General features: G+C 34.3%; 1 protein-coding gene across 4 annotated transcripts; it reads right to left on the reverse strand.

The window, feature by feature from the left end:
- Positions 1–54: 54 nt before the first annotated feature.
- Positions 55–25,217, reverse strand: MFF (mitochondrial fission factor). 4 transcript variants are annotated; one of them, XM_015816300.1, is made up of 8 exons: positions 25,088–25,217; positions 18,453–18,673; positions 17,338–17,510; positions 14,499–14,587; positions 9,274–9,432; positions 3,656–3,718; positions 2,251–2,335; positions 55–352 (listed from the first exon to the last, which is right to left on the reverse strand). In XM_015816300.1, the coding sequence occupies exons 2-8, from the start codon at positions 18,670–18,672 to the stop codon at positions 221–223; spliced, it is 921 nt and encodes a 306-aa protein (XP_015671786.1). In that variant the 5' UTR covers position 18,673; positions 25,088–25,217; the 3' UTR covers positions 55–220. The 4 variants fall into 4 exon arrangements, with proteins under 4 accessions (XP_015671786.1, XP_015671785.1, XP_015671787.1 ...); XM_015816299.1 differs by lacking the exon at positions 25,088–25,217 and adding an exon at positions 21,684–21,744; XM_015816301.1 differs by lacking the exons at positions 9,274–9,432; positions 25,088–25,217 and adding an exon at positions 21,684–21,744.
- Between the last annotated feature and the right edge of the window lie 261 nt (positions 25,218–25,478).

Consider the following 25,478-nt stretch of genomic DNA (forward strand, 5'->3'; position numbering starts at 1 on the left):
GCAAAAAAATGTTAACAGAATGTTACAACAATTTGGAAAAAAAATGTCCAAGCATCCTTTTAACACTGTAATATATTAGGTTTTTTTTTTTTTTACAGTGGCAGACGTTTCCAGTGCATGGGGTCATAAGTCACCATACAATTCAGAGACAGGAACAAAGGGCTTTGTAATTTTTTTGTATTTCCCCACTGTCAGATCTTTTTAAATGTAGAAGCTATTTTTAGCGCCGAAACCAAAGCCAACTATTTAGTAGCCAGAAAGCTACAGTGATTGAATACATGATCATCTCCCTTTTAGCACGCTCTTTATTTTCTTCTTCCAGAAGTTGTAGGCGGCGATTAAGTTTTATTATCTAAAAGACAAAAATAAATATTAATATTTTCCACAACTACCTGAGTGATCAAGCAGAGTCTGTCAATATAGTACTTCAATCCTGGAAGCCTACTGTTTAACCCAGTGTTTCTCAACCTTGACAATTTTAAGGCATGTGGACTTCAACCCCCAGAATTCCACAGCCAGCATTGCTGGCTGTGGAATTCTGGGAGTTGAAGTCCACATGCCTTAAAATTGTCAAGGTTGAGAAACACTGGGTTAACCAATAGAAGACCTGTTTTCGGTAAGATAATACTCTTGCCCTTACAATCTTTGTAATTTGGGCTACATTTTCTTTCATGTTCTGTATTTATATTAACAAATTCATATTTTTATCTCCTGCATTTCACTACTTTTATCACACCTTTTCTTGCAGGGAGCTACTGCAGTCATGGTATATCATTAGCACTCTGTTTCCATACATTTTATTCTTCAGCATGTAAACTGGGACTGAGTTTGTGGTTGTAAATTGTCACAGTCACAAGTTGAGGCACCCACGTGACCAAACCCAATTTTATGATATTTTTGTAGCATCACCGCACACATTAAGTAAATCCACAATCATAGAGCAAACACCATGGTTATAAGTGGAAACCCATTCTTTCAAATGGGTGTTTTGCCAGAAACTGGTAAAAAACATCACAAATCACCATAATGCCACCATGGTATGGTGCAACTGATTGTAAAGACAAGCTGATTGCCAAATAGTTGAAATACAGTCACATGACCATGGAGGGATGGCAATACATTTTACGATGGGCAGAAGTGCATTATAGATATAAAGCACCCATTCTGAGCCTCTCATAATTTTGACTTCTCATTAGTTGAGGATTATTTGTAATTGTTGCAATTTTGAATATTTTTCTAGGCTTTTAATTTTAAACATTTGTGAAAGCTTTCTGGTCTTACAGTTCAACCCTTTTTCTAGATTTATTCATCTGAAAACTGCTTTGCAACAAATAATACAAAAAACTTTACAGTATATGAAGAATGACACAACATAAAATGCATGAATGAATCTTGGCCGGGGACCCTAATGGGGAAGCGTCACACTAGAGGTGATTGATGATTTAAGAGGCAATTCTACCAACCCCACAGGCATCCTGTTCTTTCCCTTCCCATCTTAATAATAATAATAGTGATAAAGTTGGAAGGGACCTCGGAGGTCATCTAGTCCAACCTCCTGCTGAGGCAGGAAACCCTATACCATTTCGGACAAATGGTTGTCCAGTTTCTTCTTAAAAACTTCCAGTGTTGCCGCATTCACCGCTTCTGGAGGCAGGTTGTTCCACTGGTTAATTGTTCTAACTGTCAGGAAGTTTCTCCTTAGTTCTAGGTTGCTTCTCTCTTTGGTTAGTTTCCACCCGTTGCTTCTTGTCCTGCCTTCAGGCGCTTTGGACTATAATTTTTAATCTTTTAACTATAATTTTATCTTGAGTGGGATTTCCATTTTTATTGACAAAGATATTTATTTGTTAGGATTTTAATGTTTTAAAGCTGCAAGCTGCCCAAAGTTGTTTAGTTATGAGACGTTGGCAAATAAATTCAATAAATAAATAAATCTTAATACAAGCAGCGTTTGTTCAGCAACTTGAAACAAAGCAACAGAATATATCTTCTCAACAGCCTTTCCTTTTCAAATATTTCTACTCATATTTGTGCTGGGACATTCCTATATTTTATTAATTTAGAAACTGAGAATGCTGAGAAAATAACTTTGTACAATTGTTGATAAACTGTATTTATGATACCAACTATGAATACACTTCAAAATGTTAATGGTAATGCAATTCTGGTCCCTTACACTTCATATTTACTATATAAATTAACTATATTATGTAAATATTATAACTATAATAGCTGAAGAATTTTAGATACCTGTCGTCTTAAAGAAGCAGCATCCACAACTGTCATATCTTCTGATGCTCCCTCTAACGATGTGTCTATATTTGAAAGAGTATATCTGTATGACAGAAAAATACAAACATTCTTCAGTGGCACAAAGAGAATTACAGGTAAAATATCAGCTTTTTTTTACACATTTTTACCACCTTCTGAAAAACAACCCTTAGACCATTAGACATCATACAGAGTGGTAATTCAATGCAGCCTGAAGAAATGCAACTATAGCAAAAACAAAACAAAGCAGAAAGATATTATCTGTGAAGTGAGAAATGCTTCAAGCTGTTTGAATTCTAGAAAAATACAGTATTTAATTCTAGAGTGAAATAATGAGAAGAATTTCAAGAAATAAATACTAAAAGATATGCCTTTGAGGGTTAGTTATTGGTAATAACCAATCAACATTAAAGACAGAGGTTGGGTGTACAAAACCCCAAACACTAAATTATGGTTTGTTTTAAACAATATCTATATGTGTTGCCAGCTGTTATGATTTGTAAGTCATGATTTATAGTATAGTGTGTGAGCAAAGACACTAAAGCTTGTTAAGAAAACTAGTTAAAAAAGTATGTATTAATGTTATGTGAAGAGTGACAGGGCTAGGTTTGTGATAGGCATACATATTCCATCTTGACAGTATGAGGATGAAACAGCAATGAAGATGCACCTCAATTACGAAGTGACATGTAATCATAAAATTCTGAAAACCAAATTTAGGTAGCCGAACAGGAGTTTTAAAACCAATGTTTCAGAAAAATGTTGCCAAGTACATACGTAAGCTCAGGACTAAGTAAAAGTACTGATGAGACTTTCATCAATATATGGATAAGATTTATAGGAGAGGAGCTTAAATTAATAAGATAGTAGAAAATAAATTTGGGCAAGCCAAGCCAATACAAAAGGGATAATAAAGACATCTTGAGCTGAAGAAAAAATAAAATAAAAAAGATTCTAAAAAAGAATTTCAATTCTTTTTGAAGCAACTGAAGTAGCCTAAATCCTGAATAAATTATGCTACAGTTACTACATTGTGATATAATATTGTTACCCTATATAAATGTATCATAGATCACTGGAATCATAAAAAACAAAGAGAAGGAATCCTAAGTGCAAACCAAGATCTGGAACATTGGAAACTAAGTTTTAAATTTTAAATAAATGAGAAAGTCATCCAACAAATCTGATATTGCTACACTAGTGTTCAACAGAAGAACAATAAAAATAAGGACTGAGAAAAAAATAAATTTGAAAAGGAAATGGGGAAGGGGAACAAGCCTCTTTAGAGCACTCAAAACAGAACAGTATAAAAAAATGTATTGAGCAAACTAGTTCAGGAACACCTTTGTTAGTTTGCAGAGAAGCTAACTAAATGCAACTTTACCTGGCTTCATCATGATGACGGCTAGAGGAACTGACAGCTGCTGACCCACCACGTAACACTGGCCTAAGGCAAGATTTGTAGATACGAAGGAAATAGGAAAAAAAAAAAACAAGGAGAGAAGTAGAAGAACAAAAAAAAGCCCTGAAGTCAAAGATTGTTATTTCTATTATACAGTATTGCAATTACAAATCCTATTTATATTTAGAAAATATTCCATTTTATAATGGAATATTATACTCCATGATGTACAAATGATTTTCCCAGATTATAATTAGCTTAATCCAATTATGACAATTTTTTGTTCCACTGATTTCAAGGGCCTATTCTAAGTACAGGTAAATTTTATCAGAATCATTTCATTTTTACTCATCCTCAGCAAAGCCTGGGCAAAAAGCCAAGTCAACAGGGCCATCTGAAATGCCAGCAAGTTGGGAGCCATCAGTATCTCAGAGAGAACTTTATTCCAGAGGGCAGGCAGTACTGCATCGAAGGCAAACCTCTGGAGTCCCCAACGGATGGCAACATTTAACTGAAGGAACCCAAAGCACACCACCCTGCCAAATTGAGATTGTGTGTTCATGCGTCTATATCTTTTTATAATTATAATAAAATCACTTCTATATTACTGGTATTCATTTATTATTTCTCATTTTGCTTTTAATTGACATATAATTTCTAAAATTTCATGAAACATTTGAGCATCCTAAAGTTGTAATACAAACTAACAATAAATGTACATGCTCATATTTTCACTCACAGCGAGAATAATTTTTAAAAATACTATTTCAATTGTTTTCATAAAAATCTATGACATAACATTGTCATTTTCCAAGAAATCTTAGAGTAAGAAAAATAATGGCCAATACAAATTGCCAAATACATCAACTGCTGAGACATCATGGGACATTTTTCTAACACTTAGAGCAAATACTTAATACAATCTTTTTAATCTGACAAGTAACTATTTCCCCCCAAATTATTAGTTAAGAACTGAGTTAATGTATGCTTTACATAACATATCACAGAATTCTATTGAAAAGACAATAAACACAAGAACGTTCATGTTTACAAGTAATTGGATGCAATTTAAATTATCAATCTAGAAGGCATATCTACATTTAATAAAAATGGAAAAATAAAGATTCCAAGGTATGGTCATGTCCACAAAGTCCATTTTGGCAACAATACAGAAGTTATTTGCCCCTGACTTATTCTGAAAATATTTTCAATTTTCCAATCTAGACTAGAGGTTTGATACTTCCTAATCATTTTGCCGTCCAAAAACTAGGGCTGTGTAAATCTTTGAAGGGTTAGATTGTTCAAGGTTTGGGCAAACACCCCTTTCAAGTTAATTTTACAAAGCAAAGTGTGTCCCTCAGTTCTAAGAGCAAAGCAACTATGATGTTCTGCTTCACAATGCTCCCAGCTTTTTTCTGCAGAGCTTACACCGTGAAGAAAGTTTTGGAAGATCTTTCAGTGAACACTGCAGAAGACAGAACTAGCCAGATTTTCTGTGAGTTTGTGGGACCTCCACTGAATCTACTCAATTTAAAGACATCTCGATACACCACCAAGGTTTTCAAGGTTAGACAGCTTCAGTGCACACTGAATCTTCTAACATGTGCCAAACCCACTTAGCTAGAAGCATTTTGGCCAGCATTGGGAGAGAAGACTCCAGAGGTTTTTCCTGAAACACTGGCCTGATTTGTGGCAATGTAAATTGCTTCACTGAGATAAAGAGAATTACAATATATTGTTTCTACATGAATGTCAGTTCAAGCATAGGTTTACCAGGTACAGACAAGGTCTAACCCGGCACTGCTTTTCAAGAGAAGCCTAGATTGGCTGGATGTTACCACTTAACTGTATTAGTGTATTGTGGATATGCCAAATAGCCCAGCAAGCTGTTGTTATCGAAAATATGGAATTATGTACTTCTATTAAAAATAGAAAACTTCATTAACCAGCCTTATGTAAATCATCCTATAAAAATCACAGAACGTATTTTGCTTGCATGCTGTAACTTGCACTGCTAAAGAATTGTTTGGCACCATCTGAAGAAGTGTGCTGAAGATGACAGAAAAGGATGAAGATTGCCAAGAGGCAATAACTAATTAATTCAGAGGGTATGGTTGGAGTCCCAGGAGAGGACTGATGATGATGATTAAAAGTATATCTGCCAAAGGGAAGAAAGCAGACAACTAGCTGCTGCCATTCAGAACCAAGACAGAGGAAAGCAAAAACTGTCATTGATCTCGCTAAGCTTTCTTTAACACTCAAATTAGGGCACAGGGTGAAGCGTAGGACATACATCTGTTAAGCATGTATTGTAATCTGCACACACACACAAACACTTAACAGTTGCTCTGAGATTAAAAGTTGAAGTGCATTAAAAAAAACAGTTAACACACTAACTACCATGTCCATAAAAAATGAGGAAGATATTTTTTGCAATGGAATCTATCTGTCAATTGTACTTGCAAAGCTTAGTTGGGTCTGAAACAACATCAAATGTATGTTATCAGGAGCTTGAATAGAAAGAGGGCAAAACCTTGTCTTTTTCAAAATCACACTGCTTCATTTGCAAGGTTTGCATGAATGCTTTGGACACTATTCCCAGGTCTTTCTGCATGAGTGCATACACATTCCACCGATTGAGAAACAGGTTTTTTTAAGTGCTTTCAACTGCCTTATTGTTCATTCAAGTGTATTTTATATGGCAACTAGCAAGTCTTTGGATAGTAAATCTGAAGGATTTCCAGCGTTTTGCACCCTGAAGATGTAGCGGCTGCTCCTAACTTTAGTTTTACATGAAAAGAAAGGTTAGATCTACAATGAGGACATTTGAAGAGCAACATAAATCAATGCAACACTTACTGCTTCTACAAATGGATAAGATTAAAACTACACATTTGAGAAAAAAGAAAAAGAAAAAGGGAGGCAGCTAAACACAAATGTGCAAATGGAGACATAAATGAAGTTTCCAATCTGAAGTCATTCCCCGGCATGTACCTGAAACATTTTAATATGAGATGCTAAGAACTGGATAAAGAAAGACCTGCATGCAGCAGCTACAGGTTATATCTAAGATATGGCCCCATTTGCTTTTAGAATACTGATTTGATAATACAATTCTCAACTCATTACTAACAAAACTTCAAGTAGTACCACATCAAGTATCAACATTCAGGAATACTGTAGTTTCCTTCAGTTTAAACGTAAATTTTAATATTCTTTGCATCAAGTACATTATATCTTCCAAAAAAAGAGAAGCATATTTAACCTCTAGCTTACTCTTATATAAAAGCCGGAAATACGCCCGCTCAGATTTAGTCTACCTACCTCTTAAAGTCATATTCATCTTCTATTGTATCATACTCACAAAACTCTTATTCTTCAACTTTTCTAGAATCCTAATCTTTAATGAGACCTTTTAGACTTTATATTTGACTATATAGTATTTCTACAACCAACCAACAGAATAAGTTCTCTGAGCAACTTATATTAAACATTAAAAGAAGTGTGTCATACTTTTACAATGAAAAGTATATCTAAAGTCAAAGGTATATTGAAAGGGCTGTAATGAAATATACATTATAAAACACTTGCTCAACCTAGATATAGATATAAATATATCTAGATATAGATAAATTGTAGACAAACAATATGACAGGAAGAACTTATCTCTTTTAAATTATCCACCAATACAGCAGTTCACTATGAAAGTTTCTGATATAACAGTAATATCCATATTATAGATGTCTTAAATACAAGGCAGATGCTTTGAATTTTTTTCAAGATAGCAAAAACATGTGTCACATTCATAGTGGAGTCCTAGATGTTCCCTTAAGATCAGGCTCGTCAAAGAGAATTTTTGAGAAAAGAAATGTTAGAAAAAGAGTTTATCCTATGATTGATTTATTAGCCATGATATATAATCAACATTTTAATTGACAATAGAACATACTGTAGTTATGCAAAGCATGGATGGGATATGCGGGAATCAGAAAATATTTTAAAAGAAAAATAAAGCAGAACAAAAACCAAGTTTTAAAAACTGTTAAATAAAATAATATGCTTAAATAAAATAATATGCTTAAAACAGCAAAAAGCAATTCTATAAATAAAAATACTGTAAAAGAATCAGCAACTGTAGCCATGCAAGTAATATATTTTCCAAATTTCACATTCCTGCATGCGAATTTTAGAAGTTTAATTTTAACCTAAAGATGGGTTTAAAAGAAAATACTATAATACTTGATTTTTAAAATTATATTTGAGATAAACTAGAAAGATAAACTTATTTAGATTTCTGATTATTTCTCAAGGCCTTATTATTACTTGGTTGAATTATGTCTAATTGATTTATAGAATTTAAAAACTATGATTCTCAAAATCTTGAGAAAATATTTTAAGATTCATAATCAGGGAGAACTGAATGTACCTACCTCTATAAAACCTAAGCAAGTACTGCAGTTAAGTTTTACATCTGCAAGAAACTTAGTTTTTAATGTAGAAAAGAAGGTATGAGTATTTAAATAAAAACCACAAAAACTGTTAGTGTAAAGAAAGTGGACTGCTTAGATATATGGCACAACAAAGTTCTAAAATAGGGTAATCATTAAAGAAATATGTTCCAATAGAAGTGTTAACAGGTTGTTCTATTGCTCTGGAGAACCATTATAATCTCAATTGAAGTAAAAAAAATCAGTGACTAACTCCTATGTTGATTCCAATTTGACCTTAAAAATGACAATAAGGACTAAAATTGCTAAATAGAAGTTCTGCTGACATAGCAGAATACAATAGAACACCTGATCCTTTGCTCTGGTCTCATAAGAGAAGCCCAAACATTACTAGGTTCAAAAACAGATGCAGCATGTATAAAAACAAGCTCTTTTGGTATGGAAAAAATTAATTAATTATTTGGTAGAAATGGAAGTAATAGCTCTTACTAAATAACAAATAAAATTTCAAGATACAGGTTAATATTTGACAGATTTCTTATTAATTAGTTGGCTGACAGCAGGTTAGAAAAAATAACTCAGAGCTTTTGAAAGTCATGCATATAAACTGCATAAGCTATCTTTTCCATGCAACTTTCAGGAAGAAATTGCTATAGGCATTTTTTTCCAAACAAGAATTATAGATATTGCAGACAGTATCATACTTTTAATTCCATCCCCTTCAATGTTATTGGGTCTTGATCATCTATTTTTTTTAAAAATTCTATGATTACCATATTATAAGAAGAAAATATTTTATACTCTCTAAGTCAGTTAGAAATAACAAAAGCTATTCTACTGTATTAAGAAAAAACAAAAGAACATATTGTCTTGGATTGTCTAGCTGTATTTAGTGCCCTGTTTCCCTTTTCTACTCCGTGAGAAAAGAATTTTAACTGGCTATTTAAATGTTCAATTTGTCCAAATAAGAAATAAAACTATCCGTGAAATGTGAATTTTGGAAATGTCAGTCATAGATAATAGAAAGAAAAAGACATGAAAAAATATTACTTTTATGCTGTGTACTTTAAAAAAAAATCAAAATTAATAAACTAGAAAATTAAAAGGAAGTAAAAAAGCAGTAAATTGGCAGAATCTGTGATGGCCAATCACCTGCGGTTTTCATCCAGCACATCCAAGACTTGCTGGTAAGCCCTACGAGTAGAAGACTGGATAAGCGACAAAATGCCCCGAGCAGAATAAAGACTAGGTCCATCTTCAGAAAACTTTTGGGGAGAGCAGACACGAACCTGTTGAGGTGATGGTGTCACACTGTTTTGCAAGCATAGCAAATGAAGAGAGAAACACTAGTATCAGGTTTCAGATAGAAAAAAAGTTTTCTCTACCAATCCTTGTTGAAAAATTCAATTGGTCTCAGTTTTTTTTTTTACCATAAATAAGTAAAATATTATCAAATAGAATGTCAATGGAACCTGAAAAACTTTCAGTAGAAAAAACACTTTAAGATAATTGGTAAAGAATCTACTCTGATTTAGTAGACATTTACTAAACTTATTAAATATACAATAGGTATGATAAAATACAATTCTATTTTCAAAACACAAACACAAATCACTCTAATGAATTCCCAGAGATAGATTCTAACCTACTGGGAAACCTACTGAAATTTATAACATTTAATTCAGTTATAATTACTTTTTCAAAAGATTGGTCCTAGTTTTTCATCTAGGTCTGATAACTCCCCCTTCCATCTCAATGGGAGAGAAGAAACATTTGCAAGAGATGACACAATATATGCAGTGTTCCCTCTTTCTTATAGGAATGACATACTGCGAAGCATGTGATTTTGATTAAAATCTGCTGTACAGTATAAAATACTGTAGGCTCAAATATTTATTTTAAACCGTAGAAGGAAGCTATTCTGAAACTGCTCTCAGATATGAAGTTTAGATAAAACTATAATGATATTTACTTTTTGCAAAATAATTAAAGCTTTGTTGAGATTATGAGAATAGACTGCAAAAGAAACAACTAACCAGAGGTGGTGATAAGTTCTAGACATATCCCAAATAAGCAAAACATATTCAAAAATTTATTCTGAAGCAAAATCTTTCAAAAATAATGCACAGAATGGAAATTTGCTGTATAGGTGTTTGTGAATATTTCTATTGGAGATCCTAAACTGAAACTAAATTTTACATTTTATACAAAAAGATTTTGGTCCGTAAACTAAACACTTTAGGAAGATTATGTTTAGATTACATTCTGAAATTATAGCTGTATGAAATAATGTCGACAGCTTCTACTCATATTTTACATAAAAGACAAACTAGAAAAGCTGCCAGCATAATCCTGAATAATATATAAATGAAAACAAGAGTATTCTTCCAATAAGCTCAGTTTTGTAGATTTCTCTGATCGTATGACTTTGAATATCACTAGCAGCTAACTATTCAAAGCAAAATACAAGCCCTATGGATGATGTTTATGTACGGTATTTACTATAGGATTTACCTTTGTGAAAGGTATTGTGAAAATGATAACAATTTTTAAGGACAATTTTTTAAGTTTAACTCTTTGTTGGGAGGTGTACTTCAACTTAAATTCTGGACCATTTTCCTTTCAAGTAATTGTAATATTTATATATTCCTTTTCTGGTGACACACAAGCTAGCTTGTCCATTTAAAATATTTTTTAATCAGTTAAATGTTATGAATTCTTAAAATGTATTATATTCTTAAGATCTTTTTAAAATCAGACTATTGATCTGTTGTTTTGAGTCTAAATTACACTGGAGTCCCCAATATTTTTTTTAGCAAATTAGATTTCTTTCTTTCTTTCTTTCTTTCTTTCTTTCTTTCTTTCTTTCTTTCTTTCTTTCTTTTTGGTTTGTTCATATATTTCCTGCTTTCCACCTAATTTTTTTTTTACTAACTAAAACCTAGCTAAAAATAAATAAAGCTCTTGACAATAGAATTAGCTGGAGGGACAATAACTCCTTAAATTTCTCAATATAAGTGACCTGTTATAAATTAAAAATTGTTTTAAACTTGGCCTCACTTGTAGCTGTTAGTAAATGAGTTTACACATTTTAAAACACCTAAATTGTTGCTTTATTATCACAAATATTTTCCCATGAGTTTCTGCAAGGTTGATAATGTAAAAGTGTTTGAAACCTCAGAAGTCTGACATTAAAATTTGTATCAAAAGCATATGTGAGAACAAAACTAATGAATTTATGTTAAACCAAGCACATGGTTCACTTAGCTCAGTACCACTTATTTTGATTAGCAGTGGCTATCAAGAATTTGAGATTTTTCCCCAGCTTGTTTGTCTTTGTGGAAAGTGAATGTTGAACCCAATATAAGCAAAGCAATGGTCAGCTATGAGTTAATACCCTTCCCTAGGTTTTGGATGACATACCGTATACTGTAAGGAACATATACATATGGATTGACTTAGGAATCATTTACATAGAGGCACTTACAAAAAAATAGACCATATTAATACTAATATAACTGATATCAAATTTCCCATAATTGTGAAAATTAAACATATAAGCATGTATGTAATACTTTTCAGCTTGAGGTTCCCCAAAATAATGTTATTAATATGCAAACCAAGACTGGCCTTGCTGTACAAAACTATTCTGTGTTTATCTTTTCCATTCCAGTTATATTAAGGATGAAGCTTGCATTTTTAATGTAATTAAAATTTTAATGTAGCCAAGATCTCTAAATTATTGTACAAAGCCCACAGGTTTGCATAATTTGCTGACAACAATTTTGCATCAGAAAACTTCTTTACGTGTAGATACTGTACATATTGAAGAAATAAATCTGACACTAAGCACTCTACATATTTGCTAAATCCTTGAATTTATGTAATATTTGCAAAGAATCTATGGCCATAAAATTTAAAGTGAACTAATGAATCAAATATATGATTCAAATTACACACATTGCATTTTTCTAAACTGATCTGAGAGAATAATTGGCAACCCTCAAGTCACCATCTTGAATTATGTATAAAAAAGATGGAATAAAGTATAATAACAACCCTGAAAGCTTGAATAGATACATCTTATTTGTGGAAAGGAAAATATAAACAGTATCTCTCTTCCATTCCAGTTAGTTACTATTTATGATGAAATTTACCCAATCAGGATATTTATTTATTGGGGATAAAAAAAAAATCAGAGTTCTAGAATTTATCCACAAGATGAATTATGTTCATATCTAATTTTATTATACACAAACACACATGCACACCATGTACGTACATGTGTGGTATGTACATAATTAAAAGTGCTACATACTGCAATACAATCCAATAAGCTTCATTTCAGATAACATGGCTAAACAAATGTTGACATAATGCAATAAACAGTGACTAATCAATTGTTAGTAAACATACTTGTATTTCATTTTTAGCTATAAAAGATGACTGGTACTGGGACATTTTTGTTTTCCAGTCAGTCTCAATATATTGCTATCATGAATAACAGTTCTGATTATTGGAAAGTGTTCTCTTTAAATTAATTAAGCAGAGAAGGCATTATGGTTGATCATCACTTCTTGCATCTAGTTATTATTAATTTTGAGGAGCATTTAAGCATCATTATATGTCAAAAGATGATCAGGGTAGGCACTTACACACACCACTATGGGACGAAATGGTGATGACATATAAAATAATATTTTCTTTATGTAGACAAAAAATGGAACTAAAATCTTCTAAGTTGATAAGGTTTGGATACAGAATTTTTCATTGTTACAACTAATGTGCTAGATTCTCATATAGTTAATTTACTATAGCACAGAACAGTTCCACCTACAAATATATATAAGCATTTCTAAAAGAGGAAAAGCATGGTTTTTTGTAAAAATGCTGGATAATAAATTAGGACAATAAAGGTAATAGTTTATATATCTAAACTGAAGATTAAAACATCAATATATCTTCAGGCCTTTGAACGCAACCTGTGTGAAATATCTAATTGAAATAATAAGAGGTCATGTGAAGAAGAGAAGTTATAGGAAGAATTCCTTGTAATTATCACAGATGTATTTGGAAAATGATACAGTTATTAATCATTTACTTGCAAAAAAGTGACACGAATAGCAAAAATACATATTAGCAAATACAAATGAGATGATAAAGACAAATTTAGAAATAATGTCCAATCCTTACAATGCAATATAATATACCTCTCCACAATGTCATCAGATGACTGATATAGCCGCTCAGTTCAAATGCTAATAGCTGGCAGGCAACCTCAAGATTTCTGCTTTATAATTTTATTTTATGTTTCTTTATCTTTAAAATTGGTTTTGACTGGACAGAGTTTCAGAATAGTTGTTATCTAATACATCTTAGTTTATTTATATCTCTGGATTGTTTGTCCTTTGAATAACAACTTTAAATATGCCTCACAGGGAGGAGACCAGTTAGTTGCTTCATCTAGCTTCCTTCTTCCAGCTTTTCCCCAATTGCAGGTGAAAGAAACAAGATGGAAAACCTTTAAGAAATTATTCAGAGAACACCCATAACATTAACAGCATATTGGGGACATATTCTTAAAATGGTTGCCATGGTAGGATGGCTTACATATTTATAAAATGGCTGTCATAATGATCACAGCCAGTCAAAAAACATACATATTACAAAAACAAACAGGCATGGCTGCTGCCAACCATCTCCCTCTGGACTTCTATAACCTTCCTAACACTTTTGTTGTCTTTATTGGAAAAGCGCTTGCTTCCCAATAAGCCAGCGGGTTATCAATATCCACTTTTTATTTTCTAAAAACGAATTTGTGAGCCATATAGATATCCTTGGGAGGAAATGGGATTAAAGGTGCAGCATCCTAGCTCTCCATTTTATGTAATTAGAATATCTGAAAATAAAACAAAGAATGGGCTGGACATCAGGAAGGTACCCATGATTTAAGTATGCTTTAAAGATTAAGGTTGCAATTTATCACAGGACTTCATACATGTGGTTTATTTAGTTATTAAATTTGTTTGCCACCCATCTTGCTGCATTAGGATAATGCAATGAAGAGGCTGCTGAGTGCTTATCCTAATTTATTGGTTATGAAACAAAAATATGGATGCAACTGCCTACTATCATTCCTTGTACATTAAAAAATGAGAGCAAAGAAATCCAAAGAATTAAAAATAGCAGCTGTAATTCTTTAACTTTTTCATTGCATTATTTACAAACAGGCAAGATCAATTTTGAGCCTCAAGGCTAATATCAAAGGGCTGTAAACAGATCAAATAAATGCTTGAAAGCATTTCTTAATCAAGAACTAAGAAAAAACACAGATCAGGTCTCATTTACATATGCATTCATAATCCTTTTCTACTCACACTGCTTCATTTCTCATCAACTGGCCATTCTGACGAGTTGCATTTTCACTCATGGAACGTTCTCTTTTCAGCCTTCCTACTGACCGAATCTGCCAGAAAAAAAAAGAGAAAAAGAACAAATAAAAAATAGTACTTTACTGTATCAATAGCATTAATAACTAGGTTAATCTAGTAGACAACTGATTTTGACTAATGCAAGCTTTTTAAATACTGGGTTTTCTATTAGAATGTAAGATCTATATTTCATACAATGATCCCCTATATTTTAGCAACCATGATTTTGAAAATGCGTAATTCACAAATAACTCTAAAACAGATTCATATACAATTAAGTGTGTAGATTCATATATAATACTAATAATTCAGAAAAAGTTCAGCTTATTGGAAATGAATAAATGTTCTAATGCACACTGCCTGATTGTTTTTGCTTGATTGCTCTTGTCACCTGAAGCAGCTAAAGTAACCAGGAAATCTGATGTAGCATTTCATATAAATCAGGATTCCCAATGCTGAGGAATATGGAGATAGCATTCAAAAAGAAATCCAGTTATAGAACATCAGCTTAGGAAGGGATGGGGAAAAAAGATTCAAGATTACCCCATCCTGATTCTCTTTGATAAAAGAGGGAAAAAAAGAGTCTTCATCATATTTCAAGATTCTACCCTGTAACAAAAAATAGAATTCCACTAGTTCATGTAGTATCTATTTTCAGACCCAATATGCCTCAATCTGATACTCAGCTTGTTTTCTTCTAAATTCCTATAATAGTATATAGCCAATAGCATTTCTCCAGACTGTTTTTGTAGATGGATATCGAGATACATCATTAAATAAATTATGGGCAGATAAAAGTTTTATGTGTCAATTATCAGCTCTATACTTAGAAATTGAATCTCTGTCATTCATGCATAAGCATTTAAACCCTGAGTTATGGGCAATGTCAGATAACTGTAATTTATTGTGAATCCAGTAAAGCTGGAGATTTAGATGATATGCCTGTCAGGCCCAAAACCAAGAATGATATCTCGTAATTCTTTCAAGCTGAATTGTTTCATACCTATAGACCAAATCTTGCCAGACTAAAGACTCTATTATCTGCACCTACAATATACTTGGTGACCTATTAGGGAGGGACTGTCTTCACCCTCTTTCATACCTGATATCTGGGTGGGGCTGCCCCTTCTCCCTCTGGAGTGCACCTCCCTCCAATCCTGGGGATCCATCCGGACTACATTCCATCACATCACCTTTGCATTAGTGAATTAATGGCCTATATCCCTGATTATATATTATTACCTCTATATAAAGTTTAACTTAGAAAAGGATTTCAAGTCTACTTTAGAGCATTAAACTATGGCACATGAAAATAAAAAGAGATGGAGAGTAGTTGTAAAGAGTATAATTGATGGCATAGCTCTCACTTTTATAATTAACTCACCAGGAGGGTCTCAGAGTAACCTGCTGCATTTCAAACCTCATCCTTCCACATCACTTTGCAAAAACTAATATAAAGTTAATATTTGAAATAAGGTGCATGGTATATTTTCAATACTAGCAATCTATTGTGTAGAAAATAGAGTGTAATAACTGAAGAGTTGTTAAAATGACAAATTATTTGTGACTTTTTTAACTTAGAAGTCTATGTTTCTGTTAACAAAGATATACCAAAAGAATATTTAAAAAGGCATGTATTTTCTTTCAGCATCTTAATCTCAACAGTTTTTAAAGAAGAGATTGGATAGTCTACACTCATATAAGGTCTCCTGCTTAAGCAGGGTGTTGGACTAGAAGAACTCCAAGGGCCCTTCCAACTCTGATAGTTTGTATTATTTTAAACAAAATAAATTTTATTAATATACAGTATTATAGAAAGGATACTGGTGAAATGAAAACAAATAATCAATTTATTTTATAAAAAGTGATGCTCTGGCATATCTCCAAACTTATTTAAGTCATACTGAATAGATTTTATACCGTAGGTAGTCCTCAGGTAATGACCACTTATTCAATGACTATTCAAAGTTATGACAATGCTGAATGAATAATGGTTATGATTGGTCCTCTAATTTCATGATCATCATGTGATCATGATCTGGCTGTTTGGCAACTGGTTCACACTTATGGAGTTTGTACCATTCGATGTCACATAAGCATGAACTGTGACCTTTCCTGCTGGCTTCCCTCAAATAAAGTCAACCGAGAAGCCGGCAGTGAAAGTTGCAAGTTGTTCATGGAAGTCTCCCCCACTTGTACATCCCCCCCCATCTCCTCTGAGCCTGCACCATGCCAGCCACCTGCACACCTTCCACATACTATGCTATGCTTGTGCTGTGACTCCCTGGCCACTTGCACACCCTCCTCAGCTACTGGCACTTCACCCATCCAGCAGCATCCATTTCAAGCCCCACCATGTCAGTGCCTTGCTTCCCCCATTACTTGTACTACCTTGTGCACCCTCCCCTACCAGCAGCAGTCACTTACCTGCCTACCAGCCTGCTTGCGAATCTGCTGGGACTTGCAACTTCTTGTGGACTTCCCCACTGACTATGGTTGTTGGAAGTTGGTAGGAAGTTGCAAATGATCTACAATCCTCGCTTAACAACTGCAACAGGATTGCAGGGATTGCCATTGCTAAGCAATGCAGTTGTGTAACATTGCACTTTATGATTGCATCAGTTAGTGACAGAAATTCCGGTCCAATTGTCATTGTAATTCAAGAACTCTCTGTATTCTGAACAGGATTATCATGCAGAACATTTTCAATGTTTTGTTTTTGACTTTAATAAAATATTAAAATCAAATGTGATATTAGAAAGAAAGAAAAAAGAAGTATACTAGCCTCTTCATTCTGAGGAGTTTGAGGAGGAGGTCTTTCTAGGTCCAGAAAATCTAGCGGACGATCACTAAGTGAAATAACCCGGGGAGGTGTTTTCAGTGACAGAGATTTGAATGTAGTTGACTGTAAAAGATCTAGATCTGGGGGCCTAGAAAGTGGAATGTCTTCGCTATTACCTACAAAAGAGTTAATTTTAAAGTCAATAATACATTGAGTTATTTACTGTGTTTCAATGGACTGCAGAAACATGGTGCTTTATATTTAACTTCAAATATAAATTTACTGTGTGATCCAAAGCATAAGATTATCTAGTGATTGTAGCCAATGTTTTTGGAATCATTACATACTGGTATACAGATACCATTTTTCAATAATATACACTACACACAACACATATATGTATAATGTACAGTAGGTAGATACAGAGCTGACAAAAGAAAGAAGGAGTCCTTAACTATTTTGTGTCATGGTTTACCTGGAAAGACTGATGAACTCTAGAAACCCCTTTTCAGAGAAATGTATTTAAATGCATAAAAGACATAGACAATACAGGTAGTCCTCGACTTACAACAGTTCATTTAGTGACCATTCAAAATTACAACATCACTGAAAAAAGTAACTTATAACCATTTTTCAAACTTACAATCGTTGCAGCATCCCCATGGTCACGTGATATAAATTCAGACAGTTGGCAACTGGCTCACATTTATGATGGTTGTAGTGTCCTGGGATCATGTGATCACCTTCAGCAACCTTCTGACAAACAAAGTCAATGGGGAAGCCAGATTCACTTAACAAACATGTAACTAACTTAACAACTGCCATGATTCACTTAACAACTGTGGCAAGAAAGGTCATAAAGGGGGCAAAACTCACTTAACAAATGTCTCGCTTAGCAACATAAATTTTGAGCTCAATTGTGATCATAAATTGAGGACTACCTGTATTGCAAAATAAATCAGTTATGCTCAAATACAATGATCAAAGTATTAAAAAATAAACATATAATACATTTGAAAAAAGAGTTGTGATTCTTTTTCCACTGAAATTCATGAAATCCCTGAAATCTATCACAACGATAATTTGGTTAAGAACTCCTCATCTAAAGCTAAACATACCTGCCACTACAATCCGTTCTGGCACCTGCATTGTTACGCTGGCATATGGGAGCCCTCCTTCAGGACAACTTTGCTCAAGGTCCGCATTGGGTGGTGCTACCTTGAGTTTTTCTGGAACTCTCATTCTCTGGTTGATCCCTTCGGTATATTCAATTTCATATTGAATCCGATTCATTTCTGCCATTTCGGCAGCTGGAGATGGGAATGCCGCTGTGCTCATCCTAACATGAGATGAAGCAATTCAAATTATAAACCAACAATAACATGTTTTTAGTGTACAATGATTTATATTGCATATGATAACAAGTGCATTTTTTTCAAAGACTCTTTCACATCACAAGGTTTATTTATTGTAGCCTATTAACTTATTAAACAGTCAGGTCCGTGTGATTAACACTGGATATAAATTACTGCTAGAAATTTCTATTAATCATTGGAATCCCAATTTTATATAGGAAAATCTGCACATCATCTTTTTTTAGAAGGGTAGCATGAAATATTAAGGAGCAAATTGCCAACGCAAAGCAATCAATTTAGAAACATGACTAAGATACTAACATCACAAATTTTCAGCACGCTAACTACAGAAAGACTGTAGCAAAAGTACTGACATAGTCTCATCTATTGATATATCACAATTCATAATCTATTGCACCCTAAGACAGTTAAATACATTTTACAAAAAATAAAATATACTTAAAAGGCCTAGAAAAGGTAAGGATTAAAAGTAGGGGCTATGCAAGAAATAGAATAGAAACTACAAGAAAAAGGTTTCCATCTTTTGTCTGTTCTCTGAATCTTGGCATGAAAAGACCTATGAACAAAGGCTGCTCTGGATGACTTAAGAAAGGAGACTTGTGTCAGGTATTACAACATAAAATCTGTATCTCAAAATCAGGCATTTTCAATGAGTATCAAAACTAATAAAAAGTAATAATATGCCTGGTACCAAATGGCAGTTGTATTCCAGCGTCCAGGCAGTCTTAAAAAAAGCCCGATGTACACAACTTTGCAAAAATTAAAAAGGAAATTGCCAGTTTCTAATTGGAATATTAGCTATGATTGTTAAAAGGGAGCAGACATTAAATTTCACTTTAGCCTTAATTGACAACGAAAGACCCAGGAATACTCTCAAGCTATGGACTTACAGCATTCTCTCCAGGGAAAATGTAACTAAATAGATTGAATTCTTCTCATACAAACTGCGGAATTATTCATTAATCTTCTATGTTCTCAGGCTTGAGCTTCACTTGTCGGCACCATCCACTCCAATACCATAGCCAGGGATCAGCCTCCCCCAATTCAAAAGGAAAAACAGAACTGTACAGGTAGTCCTCGACTTACAACCATTTGCTTAGTGATCGTTTAAAGTTAAAATGGCCCTGAAAAAAGGGACTTACGAGCTATTTTCACACTTATGACTGTTTTGGCATTCCCATGGTCATGCGATCAAACTTTGGGCACTTTGCAATTGGCATGTATTTCTGACAGTTGCACTGTCCTAAGGTCATGTGATCACCATTTATAACCTTCCCAGCTGGCTTCTGACAAGCCAAGTCAATAGGGGAAGCCAGATTCGCTTAACGACCACATAATTCATTTAACTGCAGTGATTCACTTAACACTTATGGCAAAAGGAACATGGAGCAAAACTCACTTAATGACTGCCTTACTTGGCAACAGAAATTTTGGGTTCAATTATGGTTGTAAGTCAAGGACTACCATATGTGATTTGCATAGAGCACAGATTAAGCCACTCCAGTCTTTGCCCCATTACTTTATTCAATAGTTTCAATAAAGATGAAAAACAACATAGCAATAAACAGGCTTCTGAACTATTATGGAGTCAAAATAGCTGTCTAGAAAGGAGCAGAAGCACTTCAAAGCAGTCTCTTGTACATTCAATTGTGATAAGCTACTGTAGAAAAATAGCAGATCAGGATAAACTCACTGAAATCTGCTGGGTTAGAACCAGAAGAGCCTTGAATAAAATTAGACATTTTATGGGGTGGCCAAAGGTGCCTTGTTAATATTACAAAAGACTAGCATATATGACGCAGCTCAAGCTGAGTTGCAGTATTTCTTTTGAGCATGACTGTTCTGTGGTTCAAGAAACTGCAGCAAAATCTTCAGCAGAACAAAAGAAAATGCTTTTTACAAATGTCCAGTATGCCCACACAAAATATTTCCTTGTGGAGAAAAAAAAAATCACTACTATGAATATATCCTTCAGGCCCAGAATTCTATAGAATCAAACTAATTATTTAAATAATTTTGTAGAATTATCCATCTTATAGCAGTGACTGATGGCATACAAAGATTAAAGATTAAAACCATCATAACAATATAACTGAGTATCCAAATGAGTTTTTGTTTAGTCCTATTCAAAATGAACTTTGATGTGTTTAGCACAGATTTTGAATTTCATTATCCAGTAACTGGATATATACTGTAAATACCCACACAATGATATATACTATGCTTGTCCAGAAGAAAACATGACATAATTATTTTAGCAACAAAATTACTGCATGACTTGCTACAAGATTTTCGTTATATAATTTAAGTTCTTATAAGAAAATGAAAACAAAACAAAACAAAACACTGGCATTGTAGCCAACTTCTTAAGTTTAAGATACCTTCCCTCTGAAGCACACCTATGGTATATGGAAGCTATCTTTCCAATTGCAATAAAGCACACCTATAGTATGTGGGAGCTATCTTTATGATTGCAATGAAGTACAAATGTTTACTCTAAAAAGATCCAAATAAATTTCAAATTCATTTGAACCGTGAATTCTTATTTTTTTCCTCTGATGATACAAGTAGAATATATAAATGTTTATAGAAATCTGATTTTAAATTTTTGAAGATCATCTGGAAAAGTATTTCAATATTAGAATCAGTATTTGTCTACATACAAACAAGAGTATTTTGGAAAATATAGTATATTACTAAAAAGGGCAATAAATGAGTAAATCAATACAGCCAAATTATTACTGATCAGTGCCCTAGTCCTGCTTGGCAGTGAAAGATTATACACAAGCAGAAAATAAACACAAGCTTTGAGCCATTCAAGACTAGAGAAAAATGAAGAGTATTTTAATTTGAAAGGAAGGAAATCTATCTGGCCAAAGAACATTTATGCAAAACAGTCACATTGTAATACACAAAGATACTACAACTACTCACTAGTATAAGTACAAGTGTAATTCTTCAACTTTCACTAACCTTCCTAAAGGAATTTCACTGATCGTTCGCTTGCTCATTCTGAAGTTTGCTTGAAATGTTTTAATATTACTACACTATAGCACTGTTTATTTTACAGAACAATATGACTATACAGTAGAACTTTTCTACATAAGACAGCATGACAATTGCTTTTCGAGCTGTAAGGGGAAGAAGAAGAACAGAAAGAATATTAGGCATATTACTAAATAAAATACTAATAGACATTTTAAATGATATCTATGTATTCTATAATATGAATTTCATAAAAATATGCCAAATAGCTTCCACATATTTCAAAGTTCACAAAGATTCAGAAATGTCACTTCTTTTTTAAATTCTCAACTCTGATTTTTAGAAGAGTGGAATTATAATTCACAATAAAGCTAGTGAAGACTTAAACAGCAAGAACACAGCTCCTAAATCTGTGAAATAATTAATCCATATTTAACAAAAAATAATGTGTTTCTAATTATGACTAAAAGCTATAGTACTTGCCCTTCTTCTATGCTTTGATCCTAGCAACTGCAAAGATAAGATGCAGAATATAACTATTTAAGCCTGTGGGATAGGTAAATCCCATAAAGAGAATACAATACATTAAATATATACTGAGTCGGCTGTCTGATTTTTTTCATCCTTTACAATAAAATTATGTCGCCTTATAGAGATCACATTATGTGACATCATATGGATTGAGATCACTGTAACAAGCTTAATCATTCCCAGTTAATCATCTATCTATATACAGGTAGTTCTTGACATATGGCCACAATTGAGCCCCAAATTTCTTTAACTAAGCGGGACAGTTGTTAAGTGAGTTTTACCCCCTTTTATGACCTTTCTTGCCACAGTTTTTAAGTTAGTTAACGCAGTTGTTAAAATGAATCTTGCTTCCCCACTGACTTTTATTGTCAGAAGGTCGCAAAAGATGACTACATGACCCCAGGACATTGCAACTGTCATAAATGAGTCAGTTGCCAAGCATCTGAATTTTGATGTGACCAAGGGGATGCTGCAACGGTCATAAGTGTGAAAAAAGGTCGTAAGTCACTTTTTTCATTGTAAGTCGAGGACTATCTGTACTACTAAAATTCTCATTCCCATAATCTTTAACTGGGCAAAATGGTGCCTCATAAGGCAATAATTTTTGAATCAAGGAATTTCAAATAGCTTTACTTAAGAGAATGTGTCAAAAATCAAGGTTCGATGATTCTTGTGGAATTGAAATTTGGCAACTAAATCAATTAAGGACTTGCTACCAAAGGATTAGTTTCATATCTAAACTGAGATAGAAGTATGTTTTCTTGTTCTTGCTTTAACTTGAAATGTAAAGCCACGCATCATGGTTTAGAAATTTGTGTCAATCGAGTCCCTAGCTTCTGAAAAACCTTAGCTTAGCATTATACATGAACACTGGTGTATTACTTTCTCCAATAAATGAGATTATAAGTCTAGGTATGCTCTTATAATAATAAACCAAGGGTTCTTATAATAATAAACCAAGGGTCAGTAATGATTTTTTTCGAATTCTCAGGTTTTTTTTTGTTAAATTCTCAGTTTACTGTTGCTCAAGAAAAAAACCAAGCTTCACTAGCTTTCTGGCTTATAATGTTGTGCAAACACAGAAACCAATTGATATGCTAAAATAGCACAAAATATCCACAACCAGATATACCCCATCAGATAATATTTACAAAGAAAAATGGACACCACTCAATTTTATTTAAGTACAAATAAGGTAGATGTAATAGGAAATATGAGGAATCTAAGTATTCCGCTACAAACTTTTGCTAAACTGGAATCAGAAACATAACATAGTGCATTAGGAGAGTCAACTATTTACATCTATTTCAAAAGGGGCAATCAGAATGGCAGAAAATTGTGATTTGTATAACTACATAAGATTCCTGCCATGACAATCCGCCTGTGCTGAAGTGTTGCTATTGCTAATACAAATATCATTTATTGTTGACCAAAAATTGAACCACTAGACTGTCTGCCTTTCAATGTGCTGTAAAGATATATTTAAAACTCCAATTCAGCATAGGCTGAGTGTGTCTGAACAGTTGTGTGAATAGAATCTAAGTGAAAGCCACTATTTATGATAATTCTGTATCTCATCTTTCCTTCTGCCCACCTCCCCATGAATTGTTGCATGTCTTTATAGTGGTTCCCAGAACTACATTCCATATTTCTGATGAAACATGTTACTTCACAAAAATGTATTCAGCAATAAATTTGCTAATCCTTAAGGCAGGGGTGTCAAACTGCCGGCCCGTGGGCTGAATGCGTCATGCCAAAACCGTGCCTACCCCAGCTCCGGGGGGGGGGGGAAAGAAGTCACGATAGGTCGCAACATGTCACGTGATGTGGCGAGTTTGACACCCCTGCCATAAGGTATCTCAAAACTGTTGTGTAGTTAATGATCGAATGGTAAATCCATTTGATCTCAGGTCCTCATTTTTCACCCTAGTTAATAACAACTCAGGAACTTCCCAGCTGGGTAGGAGCTTTGGCACAGGTCATCAGCACCTGGCATTCAGTTGCATTCTGCCTATAAATATAAAGGTAACAGTCAAAGCAGTACTAAGGAGGGTAAATGAATTATAGCATCACGGAGCTGGAAAGGTCATTTAGGTCATTAAGTACAATCCTTTGTTTAGTGCAAGAATCCAATTAAAGCATCCCAGCCAGATGGCTCCTTTCTGGAATACCTAAAATGACACCCTTCACCTCTCTCGTTAATTGGTTCCACTAAATAAGCTGTTATTCCGACTGTAAGAAAGTTTCCGCTAACCAGAATCTGACTTCCTGGTTCCTTCAACTTAAAACTTATTGGGGTTTTTTTGGGGGAATGAGAAGGGACAGGTCTTTCTCTCCCACCTGCATACTTTTAGTAATTTAAAGAGTTATCAAGTCTCCCTCAGGCTTCCTTCCCAATGGCTTCAATCTCTCTTAGGGGGGGGCTTCGTTTTTAGCCCCCCTCATCTCTTAACCTGCTCCAGTTTCTCGAATCCTTTAAATGGGGTGCCCAAGATGGGTTACACATTACGTCAGATAAAAATAAGTATCAGCAAACCCGCAAAAAAAAGGGGGGGTGGGGGAGAAGCAGACGAAATCAATGGAGGAAGAGAAGGCGTTAACGCGACAGAAGATAGCCGAGTCTTACGCTCTGAGGGGGGGAGGGCGGAGGGGAGCAACAGCCGAGCAAAGCTGTTGAAGCAAGGAAGCAAAAGGACCTCGGGGCCGAGCCTTTTGTGGGGAAGGGGGGAGGCCTCAGCATACGAAAACGGTACATGAGAACAGCAAGGAACCCAGCAAGGATTCCTATACCAACTCCCCAGTTTTGCCCCACTGCTAATTCGGAGAGCAGGCCCCAATCCAACTCTCTCTTTATTTCTCACCCTGAGGCCAGCAGGGAGGCGGAAGCCTTGGTCCCAGTATCCACTCCGGCCGCCTCCGGCTCCGTTCCTCCGTCAGGAGCCGTTAGTGGCGGAGCACGTCGCTCCACAGCGCGGAACTCAAAGAAACAAAAACAAAAAAGAGAAATGACCTAAATTGTCCCAAACGCGTCGCCGTAACCGACCGCCGTGATATATCGCGTGATCGAGGAAGGGCGGAACCGGAATTTGAAAGTGTCGCAGCCATCTTTACTTATGGTCACAGCTGGTTTCCCGCTCGCTTTGCAGAAAGGCGAAGGTTTTCTTCCTTTGGCCGGTGCAAAGAGATGGGTGGGGACTGTAGAGCGTGGCTTTGTTTATTTTCGGTATTTTATTCTATATTCGGCTTTTTTTT

This window comes from Protobothrops mucrosquamatus, unplaced genomic scaffold (assembly GCF_001527695.2).
Source record: "Protobothrops mucrosquamatus isolate PMUCROS unplaced genomic scaffold, P.Mucros_1.0 scaffold420, whole genome shotgun sequence".
Classification (NCBI taxonomy): domain Eukaryota; kingdom Metazoa; phylum Chordata; class Lepidosauria; order Squamata; family Viperidae; genus Protobothrops; species Protobothrops mucrosquamatus.